The following is a 21,388-nucleotide window of genomic DNA, read 5'->3' as shown; positions in this document are numbered from 1 at the left end:
ATATGACAGAAGGTTTGAATCGTGCACAGAATTAGCCATAATTGTTTTTAGTGGCCGTGCAGAAGTGATTTGCAAGGTGTTCTCAGAAAGTAATCAGTAGAAATTTGACAATTAGTTTACGTATAGCTTCAATAAAGCTATATACAACCCAGTAAAAATATATTAAATATAGAGAATGATATAGATGCAGGACAACGTCTAACGTTGAAATCATACTAGCCAAGTATTATTTAACTCAAACAAATTAATTTTATTTGATCTGTTGGATACTCTGCTTGGCTAATGTCTTATGGCGCTTTTCAATGTGAAACCATAAATATTTACCCGTCCTGAATCTACAAAATTTTTCGAATAATTAAATTCAATCATCAAGTACAGCGCTTACACCCAAATTGGATAAGTTAATTAGTCACAATGGCTCGTTTTTCAATATAACACAAAAATGAATCATTCTAATATAGTCGAAATGGATCCCATGACGGACGATATATTATATTCTGAATAGAAATTAATTTACACTGTTCAAACTTAAACAATAAGACTTTAAAATCCTATATAAATCGCAAAAGAAAATGAAAATTGAAATCTATCGTCAATCTAACCTTCCAGTTGTTCGTCTTCGTGCACCAGCAATTGTCGTGCGCGGTGCATATCTACGAATTCTTCCACTAGACCGACGATGGCTATTTAATCGCGTACCCTCCGAACTTCTGCGGCCATCGGACAATTGCTGTTCCGAAAAAACAGATGTCGATATTGTCGATGCAGTTGAATCACCACGTCGCTTGAACGTACCACTCGATGACGTTGTGGTGGCCGATGAATCACTACGTGAAAATATCGAATGACGGGATTGACCGAGTGAAGACAGTTTGTCTTTAGATTCGGTAGCTGATGAATTGGATTGGTTGGCCTGCTGGTCGTTCGATGGTTGATGTTGATCAATAGGTGGCGAACGTCTCGTCCAACGTATTGACCGTATAAATGCGAATATTAGAAAAAACGTAGCAATCATATCACAGCCATTTACATTTTTTTTGGTAATTAATTTGATTATTTTGGTAGATAAAAATGTTTTCTCTTTTCGATTGCTTGATTTTCCACTATTTTTAGTTCCATCAATATTTCTCACTTCTTTTTATTATTTTTTATTAGGTTTTAATCAGTCTTGTGTTAAGATAAACTTTAGTTGTTGATAGTACGTTACCGAATAACGGTACATACGGCGCAGTGTACTTCAACAACATTGATTTGAAATTATCCGCATCCAACCACCTTATGAAACAATTTTTTTTTTACTGAGTCTCATTTATTCGAGCTCATTTAATGGTTTTATGAAGTCACTGAAGATAAACTAGACAACACAACGTTTTTTTTTGTTGGTTCCCTCGCATGCATAACATACATTGTGACCACTTTAACTCAATCATCATTCATTTGAGAATTTTCAGAATATTTTTGTACCAACGACGGTTAAGTTCGTCAATTTTTTTTAGCCGCGTGAATATACTAAATCGATAATGTAAAACAATAGTGCTTCGAGACAAAATATTACGTAGTCGCAGTTCCTTTGGAGAATCATTCGAAGCCATGATGGTAAGAATCGCATTGTTTATGTGCTTTGAAGAGCTTTAGAGAGCTTTGACATTCTTTTGAATTCCATTGAAAAAGTGGATTATTTCAGTGGGTGGGATCCAAAAAAACTGAAAGCTCTCGAAAGCTCGATAAAAGTAAAGACATAAATGCAATACGATGTTTTTAGTTTGACATAGCAATTAATCTATTAGAATTTAGAATTCCTGAGCTAGGAGAATATAGGACGAATTTAAGCGTGGAAGCTGAATTTATACGGGATAGTGATAATGTGTAACAAGTTGGTAGGACAACTTGACATAGGAAATTCAGATGTAACATCTTGTCACCTCCTAGTATTAGCAGACATCAGCAAATGGCTAATAGCCATATACAGCGTACCACCTTACAGTTAGCATTTATTTAAAACTATTAAGTCTCACTAACCGAAATAGAGAAGAGAAACAATTTGGAAGACTGCAATTCATCTGTTTGAATTAACAACGACAGCAAAAAGAACGACAAGCTTATATAGCACAAATTCCAACGTAAAACAAATGAAGTGAAAGATGTCTCATCAATCTGTTGATACTTGTTATAGATCAAAAGAAGAAATAGAACTGATAATAACCTGCTGATATGTTTGTGAGTCTATGAAATGTTTAAAAAAATTCTGGTCTTCTCTTATCTTCCTTAAAACCCGAGAAGAGTTCATATTGATGCTATACCACACTGAATCAACTTAATTTTGGTGGACTAAATACTGACTACTGTCTAGCCTGTACTGTCTTGAAAGCGATTTTCACAAAATTTCGTCTTCGAATGAAATGTTCTAGAAACGATTCGAACTTTGTTTGATCCACATTTTACATTTTAATTTTTTGACATAATATCTTAGTAGAAAGGGAAATATTCTGCGCTCTAAGAACATTTCTGTGAATCCCATTGACTCGATGTTACCACAAAACAGAGATTAGTGAACAGTTTTGGCTGCATTTGTTTTGTATCGAGATTTGAGTCCGTGCTTGTCTAATAAATGCATTCATCCAATATTCATAAATGTTTTTCAAATGAAAAACAACACTGAGCAGACTGCTATAGCAAATTTGGTAATAAAATTTATCGGAAATACGGAGAGTTTCAGTTTTCATTAATAATCATAATGATTTTCGTATCCTGTCGTCCTTATTTAAAATAAATTCCCATTAAGCCATTGAACAGTAGACGGATATCATTAATTATTTAATCTACCGCCGATGCGAGAAAATGTAGTAAATCTCGGAAAATTGTGATGGAAAATTGCTGTTTGTTATGCGGAATATATATTAATATTCCCATGACCTCTGTTATTATTAAGGGTACCCCATCACCTTGATTTCTTCATTATTATACATGACTTACCCATTTCCATTATTTATTCCATTTTGTGAATGTAGTTTTATAAACAATTTCATTTTGATTTATAATATATAAATCGTCAATATCGTTTGAAATGAATTGTGAAGCTTATTATGAACTCAGAGATATTTTTTTCTTTCGATTATAATCGTATGGTCGGTTCGAAATGAAATCTTTTGATTCTCGTTGCATTATATTTTTTTTCACAAAACAAATTTTTATCTCATCTAACTTTCGAACGAATAATTTCTTAGTTTTTGTTTTAATGTATTGAATCGTAGAAACTTTGATGTGCGTATGTATGTATAGTAATACCACTTGAATGATGGATTTTCTGTTTCAACATATCAAAAATGGACCGAGTTTCTTCGTCGGTTCTCTTCTTCTATTTGTCAATTATAATATCTAACATGTAAACACAATTTAAAGCGTCGTCGTCGTCACAGATTTGTTATGAATAAAAATTTAAAAATGTTTAATTTAAATGAGCTAAATTCTTGCATAACAGAGTAAATATAGCAAGAAACCACGTGATGGAAACGCATCATTGAATCTTGGCAGATTCATATACATATATACCACACATCACATTGTCACGTGTACATCAATGTAAGAATAATAATAATAAAAGCAAAAACACACAACAATAATATTCATGTACTGAATAACTGTTTTTAAACTCTGAATTCAAATTAAAAAAAAAAAAACAAATGAATTGAATGTTTATTTTTGTTCGTATTAAAATTTATCGAAATTTAGCCTTTATGTTGAAATGAATGTCAAAGAATAATCCATCATGTTTACATAGTTAATGTCAAGCAATTTTAAGTGACAAAATTAATTGAAAAATAACATTGTCTCCGTCCAATATAAAAAAAGACGAATTTTACAACGTTCAGCGTAAATGCTTTTGTTTTATTTTATTTTTTGTTCGTTCGTGCCTTTTCTCGTCTATTATATCAAATTAATATGCCCGTCGTCAACCGATACAGCGTTTTTCATCTGCGCAACAAAAATCAGACTAAATTATTTCTTTGGCTTCATTAATTTATCTCTCTACACTGCTTCCCACCCAACACATAGAACTAAAAAATATTGAATTGATGATTGAGTTAAATTTCAGTTGTAATTTTTTTTCTTTCGTTTTCTTTTTGCTTAAACAATTTTCGTTTTACACTTGAGAAACACTACGCGAAGATTTTTAATATTTCACTTTAGTCATTTAAATGAAGTCAAAAAAAAAATTCTCAAAAAATTAACATTCATTACAATCTTCATTATTTTCATATGAGTGTTACGATATTCTCCGTTCGAATGTGTTAATATTAGAGCACTGAGAACAGTGGCGTAAGGTAGACAAATTGCTTGAATGTGGAGATTTTGACGTTGACGGTTCACTCTCTAGACTTTAAGACCAATTAACACTGTGTGGAAATGTGGCCTACATTTCGGCGTTGAAACATTTAAATATTCGATATATTCACTGTTACAAACATATAGTTTGAAGAAAAAAAAAATGAAAGTGTGTCTTTGGCTTTGTAATATTAGTTCTCACATTAAGAATGTGGCTGTTTGTTATAACGTTAACACTAGTTGCTTTAAGAACGTCAAACAGTTTCTGTTAATTTTTACCTAATCGTTATTACAATCAGTAAACTTTCCACGAAGTGTTGCGAACGTTATTCATACAAAATGTGAAAGAGAATTGTCGTCGAATATTTATTGTTTCACCGCCTAAATATAGGCAACATTTCAGTGTAGTACGTACTGCTCTTAAAGAATGAACACTTTATTATAGTCATGACACTGATTTTTATGCGCATTTAAAGTACCCAGTAAACAATTTAAAAAACAAACATGCAGAAACGTAGTTGATGATCTTCAGATGCTTTCAATTGTACAGATAGGCCCAGTAGTAATAGAAGTCTGTACCTATATCAACGCACACACTGATAACCTACTGCCTGATTCATCGTTCATTACATTATTAAGCTGAGATTATATACAACGACCAACCAAAAAGACGAAATTTAAAAGATTGGATGTCGCTCACAAAAATCTTACAAAGTTTCCAGTTTTTCGAAGCTTTAAATTGTTATTGGATATGGACGTTTTTACAACTCAATCATCTTCGAAAATCGAATTCTTCAAAATCTTCTCGTTCGTTCCTTCAATGTCATTCTCTTTCATCAAAAAAAAAAAAGAAATAGGAAAAGTAGAAATGTACACAAACTTGTAACATTTGTTTGTACCTGAACTGCGTGCTGCTGTTTCAACGGAAACTGATCTTTCACAAAAAAAAAAATCAATATTGTGGCGGAAGTGACAACCATCAACGAAATGGTACGTATATTTCTTGTCCAATAAATTTCATTTCGTAGATGCCACAATGTGACGATTTGTATGTTATATGTTAGATAAGATTAAACACTCTCGTGTCGTAATATCCCATGGCTTTTTTCATTCGAATACTGTATGCACTGAAGTAAGGCACAGGTTATACATCGAAAAACTTATTCTTGCCTTTAATTCGAATTGGTTTTTTCTTTCTTTACTTTTCACCTATTCCACGAGAACACGAGATTCTGTTCGAAATTAATCTGAAGAATCAGGAAAATGCTCAGTTTTAATTAAAATTGTAGCCACAAATAGAATAAAAAATTGTATGAGCTCATAACGGTGGAGGTAGTACTGAAATCGAGAACAGATATAGGTATCCAGAGCGACAGTTTTAGGGTTGAGAGAAAGGCATCAGTACAAGAAATGTTAAGAAATTGGAAATAGTTTGTTAAAAGAGTATTAAACCGAGCACGGTGAGCATCATTTGTCTTTGTTCACAGTAAAAGTGATGTAGGATTTATAGTCGCTATGAACCGTAGAAACCGGAAATTTTCTAGATCTAAATCATTTAACATTGCAACAAGAAATATACGACTTTTTAGAATTGCAATCTCACAGTCATTTGTTATCCACAACGACAACAAGAGCGATAAACTCAGGTTAGTGTTATCTTCTGTAGCAAAAAAGGCATGTTCAATGTATGACGGAATAGATTCTGCATATCGAACATTAAAGAAGTAACAGACGCAATGTTATTTTGACGAGATATTACTTTAGGATATGTTTGAAGACCATGACCAAATAATCAAGTCAACCAGCAGATCCTAAGTTTCAAATTTCATAATTAAAAATGTACTTAGCATCGTATGAACTTTCTTTTTCTTCCTAAGTATCCATTATAGAAGAAAAATGACTGACAAACCACGCGTTAGATTTTTTTATTAAAAGAGTTTTTGCCTCGGTTTTACTTAGCTCCATTAAACAAACTTAGGTCACAGTTTTTGTGCAGTTTTTATTCGACGTTAAGAGCATCAAAAAATTTTACGATAGAGTTCACGTTATCAAGTTGACAAGATAGCGTTTATGGGTTTTTAATATCGGCATGTGTCGTCTGTGCACCATATATACATCTATCCTAAGCATAAAATATTTATACCAACATTGAAATGTTTTTCATTTAAATATTAAAGTTTTAAGTCTTTATGGAAGACATTAAACTGTCAGTTATATTTCTTCAAAGAGATAAAGAGAGTATGAGCGAGAGAAAAATAAAGAAATCCGAAGAGAAAACTTTCCTTTCTCAACACATATACACTTCTTGTCTCTTTTGGGCGGTCTATTTTTTTTTAAAGAAAAAGTAATGACATTGAAAAATTGATTAATTTTAGAAATTCATTTCAAATCTCAATTTTTACCCCTTGACGGAACAAACTCGGATGGAAACGCGAGTGTGCATGGACATTAACAAATTGAGATCTATTCAACATCTGGGGATTTTGATTCTTATTTTATGATTTTGCCCATGGCAGTTTCAGCTGTCCAATAATTTTGTTAAAGATCATTCTGAATTCTCATTTTAATGCAATCAAGTATGGCATTTGATTCTACAGTGTAATCATCGAATTGGTATACGAATAGAGAAGTGACACGATAATTTATTTGCGAAATGTGACTAAGAAAATGTATGGCAGCACTGCGTCGCGTCAGTGCTGCAATTATTCAGCTGAGTTGACTGTTGAAACTTGAAAAATCCTGTGTTCGGCTGACTCTCACTGATTTGAGGTTAATACAAGTTCTATAGACTGCGTCAGTCTATTTATTACTGTAGGAGATGTGTAATAGTTATTTTCCGAACGCATGCTAAAAAAGCCTTTAACATAAGACCTTCACTTGGAAGAAATGTCATTTAGCATTTAGAAAAATGTCAGGATTTGACTCATTCCAAGTTAACGTCATAAGTTAGGAACAACGATTTTCCTAAACGACATGGGAAATAAGCGACGAAGTGGATCTCAATTCGAGATCATAATGTTCGATAACTGCAAACTTTAGATCCCTTTCTTGCATAAAACGTTGTATGAATCTCGGTGCGAAGTACTTTATTAGGCTCACGATGGCCTGTGGCCGCGTGTCATAATTACACATATAGAGCTAATAAAGATCTTCGCACGCGATGCCGTAAATAACTATTATATGCTGACGGCTGTGAAATAAAGTTGAAAACGATTTAAAACACGATTAGCCGTTGTCAAACAACTGTGGGGGTGAAGCCTAAATTTATATTAACCGAATAATTGACCGTATCGTCAATAAATATAATACAGATGGCGTTGTTTGACTTTAGCCCATTTTTTAGAAACATTTTAAAACTGTGCACTTTCTATGAATCGATTCACATTTTTCAAGCATCTATCAACTATTTTCAACAAACTGTCTAGAGGAAAAGGTTATGTTGATAGGCATTTAAAATCAACAAATTACGCTCGAGGTCTGTGATCGAATAATTTTTTTTTTTTTACAGAATTGTATAAATCCAAATAAAACTAGAATTGAAAGACGTTCGTAGCTGTGTAAAATAATGAAACAACTTCCAATGCAGTGAATGATGCGGATGTGCGAAATGAATTAGACATTTCAGAATTTCGGCTTTAAAACTAATTTCCGAATCAGCTAACATGAACCCCTTCTAAATGTTCCGACAATGTGGTAAACATCATTATCATTCTTACAAAAGTAAAATACTCATACAGCTAAGATGATTCCGTGAAATTTTGTTGTTGCTGTGTGAAATACAGTGTCATGATATGAGCGATTAAATTTTATGATCACATTGATTACCTAGACGAAAAGTTTCGAACATTAAAATTACTTTGTATGTTTGCTGTTGTAATTTGAACAATCTAATGCATTGTTGCCTGGTCGCAATTAACGATTTTTGGGATTTCAATGACACGCATCCACATTTTTTGGGTCGTATAAGGCTGTATGTGTTGTGATTACCATTGAAGTAGAACGCAATCATTCTGTGCGTAAGAAGAGATATATATTTCGTCCTCTGTTAGATACCCATTTTTGCAGACCTTAAAAATGTTTTTTTAGTTACGTTCAAAAAAAATCAATTTGTCCGTCTAATACACACACTTTGTTTGAGGTGAATCCCTACATACAATGTGTGAAAATTGTCCAACTGAGTGCGCAAAAATCCGCTCAGTACGACAATAAAATTTTTAACGACGTTTTTCTTTTCAATAATTTGTTTCATTTCTCAACCTTTAGAACTTGATAATGTGTAAAGCACATAGTGGAACCGAGAGCAATCATTTTTCGAAATCTTCTGTACATCAAATTGATTTCACAATACTGTTAAGCATAATTCTCATTTTTTTTTAATGTATTATACGTAAACGAAAAACAAGTCCAAAGACATGGCGCTATATATTATATACCGTACACCAATACGTCACCGAGCAAATAAACAAGCAAAATATAAATTCATATATTTTCATTGTCATGAATTATATTTTATATCGTAAACAATGCGATCTAATCCACAGATACACAAAAATCAAATAAAATTCATCTTTTTATGGTTTTATATTCTAATGTGGCAGAGATGATGATGAAATGGTACTCGATGTAAATTATATTATTTTTTGTCGACTTGTTTTACGTTGCTTAATATTGTCATTTCATTAAAAAAGGTTGGCAGAAATAAAATGTGTTATGTTAAGGGATCGGCTCATCAATAACCCAAAAATTGAAGAAAATTATTATCCACAAAACCATAATCATTTTTAGTGTACATTTGGTATGTGAAGCTATTAAATCTGAACGTTGTACTCATTTTTGTATTGAATAGAACCCTGCAGCCTATACACTGCAGAAGGTATTATCAGGGTTTATTTTCCCATGTTTTTGGGAATGAATTTTCGGGAAAACGCACTTAAGATTCGTCTCTACTGAAAAGCTGTTCGCCCTTTAAAATCACTTACATTATCAACTCTTTGCCTTGTTATTATATTCAAATAAATTGCCAGAGGCAATATCGACAGCCCCGTACGAAGTCAAATTTCATAAATACCTATTTAAACAGTTATATACCGCTATATTTACCTATATTTTGCTATAAATAAACACAGATGAATATGCTATCATATAGCTCTATATGCCTCTAGCAATATAGCTGTATATAGTTATGCCCATATATGGAATGCTTGAAGCACCCACACACATAACCAATTCCTTCTATGTTAACAGAATCTCTCTAAGTACCATTTTTCCCGATATATTTCAATTTTACTAAAATCCAATATGGCCGCCGGAAGCCATTTTGTTAGGAGACCGGAAATAGCATTGTCGCTTTACATTCATTAATACCTTTCAAACAAAAAAAATTCATGAAATTCGGTCAAAATTTACTCGACAAAATTTATTGACAAAATACTCCACGTTCACTGTACAGCCGAGTAGCCGGATAAGAGCTCACTCCAAGAGACCTAGCTCACGCTACGGGGAACCTAATCTCTAAAACTTTTTTTCCATGAATGGTACAGTCAATACCTATCTAACAAAGCGAAAGTAGACGAAATATGTTCAAAAACTGCTTGGCCCCCTGTACCTAGTTTATAGAATTTCATGAACTTTTTCTTTGTTTGAAAGGTATTAACGAATGTAAAGCGTCGGTACTATTTCCGATCTCCTAACAAAATGGATGCCGGCGGCCATACTGGATTTTATTAAAAGTGATATATCTAGGGAAAAATTGTACTTAGATAGTTTCTGTTAACATGGAAATAATTTGTTATGTGTGGGGGGTTTTCAGTGATTCGTTATATGGACATCTATATACAGGCAGGTAGAGTTATATAATAGCATATTCATCTGTAAAATGTTTTTTTATATGTAAATATAGCGGTATATAGCTGTTTAAATAGGAATTTATGAAATTTGACTTCGTACGGGGCTGTCGAAATTGCCTCCAGCAATTTATTTGTGTATGATAACAAGAAAAAGAATGGATAATGTAAGTGAAAATTACCTAAGATAGCTTTTCAGTAGAGAATGAAGTAAAAGAAATGAAGAGTTTCACAGTAAAGGCTTTTGATACGAATAGGTGTTTCGTACGGGTCGGCGTTAGCTATGTGTGTGAAATTATGAATGTAATTACGTTACATTTAATACACATAAAAAATCGATAAGACCTGACACTCACCATTTTCGAGTGAAAATTATTTATGCGTCTGCCGCTGAAAGTATCAATTTTTCTAAATTCCCTACCCGCTTTCGCCCATGCTTTTGAATTAAGAATTTTCATTCTTGAATAATCGTTGATTAAAACTTTTAAATATGAAGCTTTCATAAACCAACTGCCCTAACAATTTACAATTGTGACAGGTATTTTAAATTAAGTTAGACTTTCACGTCTTAACACAAAGGAAGCGAAAAAAGAAAGAAATAAAAAAAAACTCCTGGTGATGAATGGTTTACCAAATTTACGAAATTTGAGATGGAGACGAAAATATATATTTGATTTCCACGAGGAATTGCCGTTCAGCGTGGAAATCCAATTAACATACAAGTCATAGAACGATTTTTTTTTGGTTGAAATGCGATAGAAATGGTTTTTAAGAAGATTTAAGAAAAGTGTTTCCGTCATCGATATTGTTATCATTTTTGTTTCTATTATTTTAGACACAAGACACAATGTGAACATTTACATTGCTTCTTTCTTTCGTCGAGGATATAGAAGAAAGTGTTACCTATTCAAATGCAAAACATGCATAGAATCTCTTAAATCTGCTGTGTTCTGGCTACCCTGTGTTCGTTGCATTAAGAAAATTTGTAAAAAGTCCTTCATTGCCCTTTATTCATACACAAAACTGAAAAGCCCGCTTTTTTTTAACTTTTATGCAATTCAGTGATGATATCTACAACTTACACATCCTGTGCGCAATGTTATATGAACGTATTTTATCACAGTAGTGTGATAAAGGATTTGCAAGGGACTTTATCGCACTAGTGCGAGAAAAGTCACGTGTTGCTGATGTCAAACTATGAATTTCTTCGATATTTAAATGATTTTCTTCATCACGAAGCGTATGCTGGTATATAATCGCACACGACGTCTTGCCAACTTCGGCTTCGCCTCGGATTGATAATCTGACATCTAGTACGATAATATAAATTCATACGATTCTTGTTCCATAAATAACTATTAGTTAACGAACTGGTAAAGTTCAACTTAGTTACAGGGAAAAAATCATTGCTTTCAAACCCAAACGAAACAAGCAGAACTTCTAAAATTGGGCCTTTTTAATCGATACTGTTAAACCGATTAGACTTTCCCCACATAACATTTCTATAATCCAATTCCGTTTCAAGGATCAAATCAATTTATTATTTTGAGCCAACGTCTAATATCTTCACTTATTATGAAAAATATCAGGAAAAAAAATCTTTCTTATATTTCCTCACAAAATGTTTATGATTCATCGCCCGTTTGTATGGATTTCTGTATCTATAGAAAGAGACATTCTTCCGACAACAATTCAGTCTGGTGCTACTTACTTGTGTATTTTACTGTAGTGTTGATATAAATGGTATTGTACGAAATTGATTGAACTTTTTGATATGAGAAAATATGACATGAATTTTTCGCTTTTAAAATTTGATCTTATCAATTTTGTATGATGTAATAAGCTCTGACGTGTGTGTATGTGTTGTTTTGATTTGAGGATTATTAGGAAAATTTAGAGACATCGAAATTAGGATTCTTTTCCATTAACTAGCAAGATAGTAAGCAAATGTTTCAATCTCTATATTTCAATCAGAATGATATATACCAGCCAAAAACGCAATCTATTCGAAAAATTGTTGCTCTGCACCTAGAGAGTAACACCGCAGTTAAATATAAATTTTTCCGTTTTGTGCTATTTATGAATATACATATTATGTATAAGCAATTGTTTATGAAACTACGCATAGAAGGTGGGAATGATACAGAGTGTACCATTCATAATCAGCCTTATTATTAAACTGCTCTTGTTATACTACCGCCGGTTGGTGGTATAAATCGTTTTATGTTCATACGTATTTTTAGTCTGTCCGAAATTAGGTTATAGCAATTGTGCATTTGAAATAGATTCTTTTGCGATTGACGACTACAATATGGCAGATTGGGATGTAGGTATCGATAAGTGAGATTTGTCTGAACAGTTTTGTAGGTCACCGTTTTCCAATATTGAAAATGTCTAACAAAAGGACTACAGTATCTTAGTATCTCAGTTTAATGATATCAGAAATAAAACAGAAAAACCAAAACGTATCGAACGATTATGCGATTATAAGAACATCCACTGGCGAATAGCGTTCCACGGAATACTTGCTACAGATAATCTCAATTGCAATCCAAATAGACATACATTCTTAGGACGATGGGTAAAATCAGAGCAGAGGACTTTTATTTGTTGTTGAAAAGATCGTTTTACTGGCTGTACAATTGTGGGCAGTCTTAATTTTCTCTTACAGTTTAATAAATGAGAGGATAAATCCTGTAATAAATTTAAAACAACTAACGTTCAAAGAAGGCTATGCACCTGTTATCAACATAGACAGCAAAGAATTGCCGCCTCATGCAAATGTTCTGTTTAATAACCAACAATGGAAGTAAAAGAATTTGTCACATGCGATACTTTACACAAAGAAAGTAACAGATTTAATGATAGTGTACGCCTCTGAACCACATTGCATATACAAAGTGTGCTGTCTTCTTAGAGAAGGTTGCTAGGCTACACAGCATATCCATCTATAATTATATCAGAAAGAAACTGACATTCGTGCGCTAAATTCAGCAATTAAAATGTCTAATTTGTTCAAAAGTTCGTATCCTTGACAGCATAATGTTTTAACGAGAATTTGATGTGGAGTATAAATTTCGTCTGTGAAAATGTCTGTATGCATGCATACGAGTGTAAGGAAACATAGAACAATTTTCAAAGGGAATGAATTTTAAATTTGGAGAAATTACCGAATGCATGAATTTGTCTCTAGAGAATGATAGCCAATAGCGACTGAAACCGTTCTGTTAGAGAAGCAATAAATTGGTAAATTGGTCTGGCTTCATACATCACAGAGATGAGATGACTGTGAAAATATGCAAAATACGAGACCATTTTTTATCCGGAATACATATTCCCCATCTCTACATCATCAGTTGTTCAACACGTAAGTCACACGTTAGATTCCAGGACTAAGACTCAACTATGTGCTCCGTTAACAAAACGTAGACTAATAAGCTTCTGCAATAAAACACAAGTTGAAGAAACAGCTCCGAATTTGCTCGTCTCTTGGGTAGTGCAAAAAATAAACCAACGAAGTTACCTAAACATTTCGGTTTACCAGTGTACATGTACAAACATCCCCGTTTGGCCCAAAATGGTAATTGATATTTTTGTTCCGAATCTATAGGGAATTCACCTTTTTCGAAAAATGTTACTGGTCGATTATATTGTCGTTCTATTTGCGGTTGAAAAATTGATTCTGCATTACATGAAGCCTATACACATCGACGCAACAGAGAGCATACCGATGACGACCATGTTTTAATACGCTTCCCATTCAAGTTCAAATTCGAACAAATTAATTTAAATTTTCATCGATAAGGGAAAAAAGAAATTCTGTCTATATTCAGAATTGTTCGTGTTCCATCCTCCCCACCCGTTCATGTAATGTAGTTTTCATTCGTGACAAGAAAAGCTTATAAAGTTTTGTCAATAAAATTCACAATAAAACTTGAAAGATATTGCTAAAATTTGTCACCTATTTAAATTGTTTGTCACGTTTGTATTTCCTGTATTTCCGATTGCCGGAAAATTGCAAGAAACTACGTTGTTATATATGATGTACACATGCAACACTAAATAAATTTCCTCGGATATGTACACATGTATGGATAATAGGGGTGTTCGCCGTATGTGAATGCTTGCTTAAATCGCTTACTTACAGAACCCGTCATATATAGTATTATATCTACGAGAAATGGATGGAACAGCATGAACATTATAAATCTAATATATAAAATGAACAGCAGTACAGTATTTTCAAATTTACTTTCCGCACATTGTGTTATATTTATTATCGGAAACCTCATAAGGTGTATAACGCGTATTGTCGCGAATACGAAAAAAAAGCTCATCATTTATGCAGAAATGAGAAAACATAAAAGCGAACGTTGGGAAATGTCGCTCACTGACTCTCTTTTTTTTACTCCATTTATCTCTCTGTCTGTCTTTTCGTTCTCTCGGCAGTACGTAAGCAACATGATGGTTTAATTTTCAGAACAAGGAGCACCATTTTCGCATCGAATTTTCTTTGACACAAAACTTCTCCAAATATTAAATGTATTGACTAGGCACAATATAATTTTTATAGCTTTGCTTTACTTTATATTATCCCCTTAAGTCATGTATTTAGTATATAGGTGTATAATATAGATCTATCTATCTACCTCGAATATTGTACAACTTCTAACATGAACTTCCTTTTCAATAAAGGATTTTTTGTTGTTGTGGCTGTTGCTGAAATGGATGGGGAAAAAAAAGAAGGAAATCAATTTTAAATCTAAATTTACATATAATAGGAAACAGTGTGTAGTAGTACGCTTTATGTACGTGTACGGTGTGGTAGCTATAAGCAACAACAAGAACACCCAACACCCAACAACAACAAAATCTGAATTATGATTCAAGAACGATTCACTGTGCCGAACATAAATAACATTATTATAACATTATGAAGGACACATCATCGTTTTCTGCGATCGTTGTCTTGGTAACTTTGTATGAATTTTCCTTGAAATTGTGGAAAGGAAAAAGAAAACATATTCCTCTTTTACGTACAAGTCAGAGGATAAGACGTTTAATTGGATCGCAAAGAATATATCTGAAGCATCTATAAACTTTCAGATATTCCAATAATGAATAGCTTCTTGCGCGTCACTCAGTTCCTATGAACATAAATTTACTTTTCGAAATGTGTTGCAATTCGATGCAATTTTCTTTAACAACATTGCAACAAACTTTTTATATGCAAAGACTGAAAATGTTTGTAGAAAATAAAAAAAATAAAACTTAAGAAACAAAACAACTAACATTTGCAGAAAATATTTGACTTTAAACCATTTTGTATGCAATATGTTGTTGACTAAATGGTTGTCATATATACATACTTATCGAGCTATGAGACGTTTATATTTTATTGGCATTTGATACAGGTGCAAGTGTACACTTTGAGAACATTTTTATGTTGCAGATTGTTGCATTTGATATAGAGGTATTCGCTTGGATACATCCAGATGAAGATGTGCATTGTTGGGCAAAAAGGAATGATTCAGTTGACATGCTCTTTATAGTGGGATCAATCACGTCCATTTTCAATTGATAAACTTTTAGAGTTTGTAAGGGCAGTCTTTCCTATAAACGATGTTATTCATGACCTCTGACCTCTATGAAGAAAACGATAAAAAATCAAACACTATGAGACAATCTAAACGAAAGAAGTGACAGATTCAGTATGACTATAGTGTGATTCGTTTGCCGGCTTATAAACACATAAGAACAGGAATTGTTTTAAACGTAAGACTTAATGTAACCGACGTGAACAAAACTGCAAAGCGGATTAAACAAATAAAAATAGTAAATTTTTCAGTAACACTTAAACGAAATCATTTTTATATCAAAAGCATATCGTCACAATGGGTGTTCGTTAAGTGACAAAAACGATCGTTGTACATTTTTCGGAAGCGCAATAGATTTGAACGTAAATTGGATAATGAGTTTTCGCTCTGCAAACAATATAAAATCTGCAGGTCTGACTTTTGTTCAGTTCAGACTCCGTAATTGGAATTTTTGTTTTGCATTTTTATTTGATTTACTTTGGTATAAAAAAAAGCGTAACAATGAGATGCACGCACACCGTTTATTTTTCTATGACATGACAATAATGTGATTTTGTTTCTCGTTAACGTATTTCCGCACATTTTTTTGGGATATGGAAAGCAATTTGTCTACGCCAACAGTGACAGAGATTTTTTTTTGATTGTTTGAATGTAACCTAATTTTTCGCGAGTTTTTATTTTAACGAATTGAACCCATAAGTTGGGCACTCAAAATTTTTGTTTAAAAAAGTAACGAAATTGCATACAATATCCCACTCATTTTATAACAATTTCGTTCATAAATGTGGTTCTTTTCCTGTGCATATACTTTCAATTTCATCGTCTAATTTTAGAATACTATACCAATTTATGTGTAACATGTAAAATGATATTTTAACCACATATCAAGACCGTACAGCTCGACCATACCAACTATATATGTATTATGCCAAAATCGGATTCGTTTCAAATCAATAACAACAAATTTATGTTGTAAAAAAAATCAATTTTCACATCATAGCCACAAAAATGAAAGCACTAGCACTGCTGCTCTATATATTTATCATATAGAAAAAAAAAACTTTGTCTTGTCATTAGATACTTGTTTTCAACGTACTTTAAAAACCATCGTGATCATATATGTACATTTATGCTTGCCATTTATATAAATAATTTATAAAAAAACAACCAACAAATCGCAATCTATTTACATTTACACATTTTATACGAACTCTCGGTACACAAATCTTTTAATATCGTACAGTGAAATCATATATGCACGATACAACGAGTCTACATTTTTATGCCTAGGAGGTATACACTATACTACACCGTTGTACACGATTGTACGAGAGATTCAAAATGTTTACTGAACGGCTAATATAAAAAAAATAAACGCGAGCGTAGGTACCTCTGTTAAATATAATAACGTTTGTGCAGAGATACATACAGCACACAGGTCGTGTATATTTCTAAGAAACACATTAACTACTATTACAAAAATTATTATCAGTTGAGTCGTTCGGTGACAAGACTATTACAAATTAAGGTTCAAATGTTTTTTTTTTGTTTTCTCACACACATCTTTTTTTTTAAAAACATTTTTTTCTGTGTCTCCAAATTCTGTGTCACTTATTTTGTGATTATTTTCAAAACTGAACTTTGTGATAATAAATAAGCTCAACGTTCGGTTATTATGATCTTCAGCATAGACGAGAGAACATTAATTTTCAATTTAGCGTATATTCATATTTGATTATTACCACAATAATCTATTCTCTATGTCCCATGTACAGATATACATTACGATTTATGGGCTAACATCATGGCACAATATACAAACAGTATAAGAAAATTTTCTTATGTTATTCTCTTTTTCCGGTTCACAATAATTTTTTTTTTGTCCGTGTGCATTTAATTCAAGTCGGTAAAGTCAGTCATCGGCAAAATAATTCATTTGCATCAATCAAACGTTTATTTATTTTTTATTTAAAGACACTGTTACAGTCATTCTAATTAAATTATTTAGTGAAATACTCAGTTTTTAACCACAAATTTTCACTGGAAAAACGCGAGCCGATGCACTGTTTCGATACGGCGCCATCTTTAAACTGTGATGTCACACAGAGTCTCGTGAGTGAATTTTTCAAACGCTTTCCTGATTATTGAAATTGGCTTAGAGAGAAAAGCTTTCGGTTTTGAGAGCTGAAATTCATTCTCAATTTTGATATGGAAACTTTTTTTTTATCCGTGTCTGTTTTGTTATTATTATGCCATATCACTGGTATAAATATAGATGTATGTATATCAAAAACTGAAGACGTATGGTTGAATATAGAAAAGATTTTTTTTTTTTAAATAAAGGCTGCTAAAATATGAAATATATTTGTTTGTTGTTGAGTCAAAGAAAATATCCATTGAATGGAAAACTTAAGAGGAAAATAGGTCCTTTTATGATTTGCGTGTGTCAGTCTGTGTGTGTATGTGTGTATGGAGAAGCTGATGTATGAGACCAAGACCAACATCTTTCAGTATTTCAGTATAATTGTCATGTTATTATTTATGTGCCTATGCCAAATGAAAATGTTTTTCCTATATATTTTCTGTTAAAGCTTTGTGATGGGGTCGGATCTTCGGTATGCGTGATGAGAGCTAACAGCACAAAGGTACAAAACATTTCATTATTTACTCGTATGTCTCTATAAGTATAATATATTTGAGCATTTTTATATATATTATATACCATGTACCTGTACACACCTTATATGAATGAATGATTCATTCATTCATTCCACACTTGGAATTGTCGTAGAATGAATATTACCATGTGTAGAATGAATGAATGCGGTATTAGATAGAACATGTATAAATGAACCCATAAAAAAGATTTACGTTTTGTCAATGTAGAGTTTGAAATTTTGTTAACACAAATCCTAAAACGATGTACGGTATAATGGACAACGTATTTACAACAAGCTAATGAATTATTCGTTTGTAAAATTACGCTTTCATTGAAAAAAAAAATTGCCATTGGCTACAACGTTTGTGAAGTTAACATTTTTATAATTGTCGGACATTGCTAATTTTTTACATTTTCGCATAATCAAAGGAATAGGATGTATAAGCGCGCTATCTTTTTTCTGTTTGATGTGGATGAGCATTTGACGCAAGTTTTTGTAAAACGCTTTGTCCTAATCGGCACTAATCGGTCCTAAACCTAAGTTGGTGGTGGTGGCTTAATCTGCTTAAACTGAATTTGGCTTCTAATTCATTGGTTTTACCACACATCGTTTCATGGCATTTATTTTCAAAAATAATTTCTTTAACAAATGAACCGCGTAGTTCCAGTGTGTAAACAATTATAAGTAGCTACATTTGAAACATGTACATTTATAGCCCATTAGCCAGAGTTTATTCTGGATGCAGTTGATGAGTAGTCGTTTCTACAAGTTAGGGACAGGACAAACAGTCTACTTCTTCATTTACGAAAAAAATTGGAATCCACCCACATCAACATTCCCTAAACTATATATATCCTTCAGCCGTTGTGTATGCTCTTGAATACAAAGCATTGATCATCTTCCTGGTTCGGACCTTAAACGGAGATATTAGATGAATAATAAATAAAAATGTGAATTATTCCACTGAAGGTGTGTGCGACATCAACCGAACAAATCGCTAGACGTGACCAATGGTCACTGACCATAGCAAAAATATTAAAGGCAACCGTTAACCTATATCTAACAATGAATTCATATTGCTATGAGAACAAAAACCAAATTGAAACGAACGAGAAGCACTTTTAAAGGGCAATAAATGTCTGTGACATCCATAATATAACTTCAACTTGGGTTATGTAATTACCATTCCACGACTTCATTCGTAGCCTATAAATTGTAAAAAAATGACAAAAAACGACATGCAACATGTGCACAATCGCCTAATAAAAAACAGAAACTTTTCACATCGTTTGTTAAAGTATATATTGTGCAATGTGGGTTAATAACGGAATACAGTAAACTAAGTGCAGTTGAACTATAACTATATTCCGGTTATACGGTTGTTGGTTATAGAAAATGATTGAAAGGATTGGAAACAATGGGTGAGAAAGTTGCGAGGATAATTGTCGGTTCGCTTTTTTTTTTAAATATAACATTCCTCATTTGTTTTTATCGGTCCTTATTCAGTATGAGAAACATTTCTGATTTTTTTGAGAATAGGTATCAGAGTTACTTCAATTTGAAAAACAAATTTACGGAAAACTTAGTTTTAAACAAAATTTAGCTTCTTAGTGAAACTGGAGCTACGCGGATCATTTGTTACAGACTTCATTTTATGAAAAAATAAATTAATTGGGACTAAATACAAATACTTCAAATACAAACTTTTAACTCGGCTTCCACGTGAATAATATGGCTGCGTACTTTATTTCGTTACAATCCGTAAATATTTAGGAGGAGAAAAAAGATATCCACTTTATTTTCTGACAGTTCGAGGATCTGCTGAATAACCTAGACTAAACTAGAAGAAAAATATGAAAAAGAAAGGAATGATTCTGTGAAATGAAGAATTCATCGGCGGTGCTATGCTATCGATTCGTAAAGTACCCTCTCTATTCTCTTCTGGGATATGAAAGTATTTCTAATATTCTTCGTCAATTAAAACCTTAAAACCAAAATTTGAACAAAAAAATTTATTTCCTAAAGTCGTCAAGTGAGAATATCACAAAATATAAAACACAAACATAGTATAATGGGCCTACAGAACTTATACCATGACATCAATGTCTATTTAAATAAAACCATTGAACTGTGCAAGCGAATTTTACAGTCAAATTCTCAGGTCGGATCAGTTAGAACTTAAGGTGGGTGACCGGAAAAAGCATAGAGTTGAAAGTAAATTGCCTCTCGGTTTTTGTGTCTAACTTTTCTTGGGATCTATTGATTAATTATAACAAGATTATCATAAAACAAAAATCAAATCTTTCTACAAGCACACATCGTTTCATAATGATATTATATGATCCGTCTATAAACTGTACACAGATATAATAGCGTGGCAGGTCCACTCATAAATGTCTCGCCTATATTATGGATTTTCAGTGTTCAAGTTTAAGAGTTGGAACAAGCCAGAGCAATGTCACCATTACAACAAATTTTTCTCTCTTACAAAACGATATACTTCTGTGAACGAAAGGAAGAATGCAACTGGTTCAATTTTTTCTTTCTTTTTCAAAATAGACCCATAGACGCAAGACTGAAGCTGTATTTGTTACAGTTGCATGCATACATGTAATGCTTAAAATAGTTTTTGTGTCGGCAATGTAGATATTGAGAGCTAACGTGATGCAATTTGCATAATATTTTATATATACGTTCTTGCACCAGTTCCACCTACAATTTTCGCATAGCTGGGGATACATGGAAAATCTATATCTCGTTTGGCCCGGGAACTGTTATGCAAGTGAAATGGTGTGTTTAAGCTTTAGATTTATTGACACTAACATTACGCTGTAACAACTATATTTTAGCATACACAGTTCGATGTGAAACTCTAATTAATCACCGATTTGCCTCGGCTTCATTTGACCGTTCAATAATTTAATTTCACATTTAAAAAGGGTTACATAGGTATACTACGGCGCAA

The 21,388-nt window shown here is 32.7% G+C and overlaps 1 protein-coding gene across 12 annotated transcripts in view; it reads right to left on the bottom strand.

Annotated features, from left to right (window-relative positions):
* LOC119067177 (cAMP-specific 3',5'-cyclic phosphodiesterase) overlaps positions 1 to 21,388 on the bottom strand; it is a 224,503-nt gene that overhangs the window by 37,812 nt on the left and 165,303 nt on the right. Inside the window, exons 1-2 of one of the 12 annotated variants that reach the window (XM_037169995.1) lie at positions 4,146 to 4,342; positions 603 to 1,275 (exon numbers count right to left, since the gene is read on the bottom strand). The exons of 6 other annotated variants lie outside the window; for them this stretch is intronic. In XM_037169995.1, the coding sequence (XP_037025890.1) occupies positions 603 to 1,015 (413 nt within the window). In that variant the 5' untranslated portion in view covers positions 1,016 to 1,275; positions 4,146 to 4,342. Of the gene's footprint in view, positions 1 to 602; positions 1,341 to 2,973; positions 3,332 to 4,145; positions 4,343 to 21,388 lie in introns of those variants that run through there. 5 more of the 12 variants (XM_037169996.1, XM_037169994.1, XM_037170002.1 and 2 more) reach the window with 5 other exon arrangements.

This window comes from Bradysia coprophila, assembly GCF_014529535.1.
Source record: "Bradysia coprophila strain Holo2 chromosome X unlocalized genomic scaffold, BU_Bcop_v1 contig_12, whole genome shotgun sequence".
Classification (NCBI taxonomy): domain Eukaryota; kingdom Metazoa; phylum Arthropoda; class Insecta; order Diptera; family Sciaridae; genus Bradysia; species Bradysia coprophila.
Note: the sequence above shows the minus strand (reverse complement) of the source record. Positions and strands in the feature narration are given on the sequence as shown.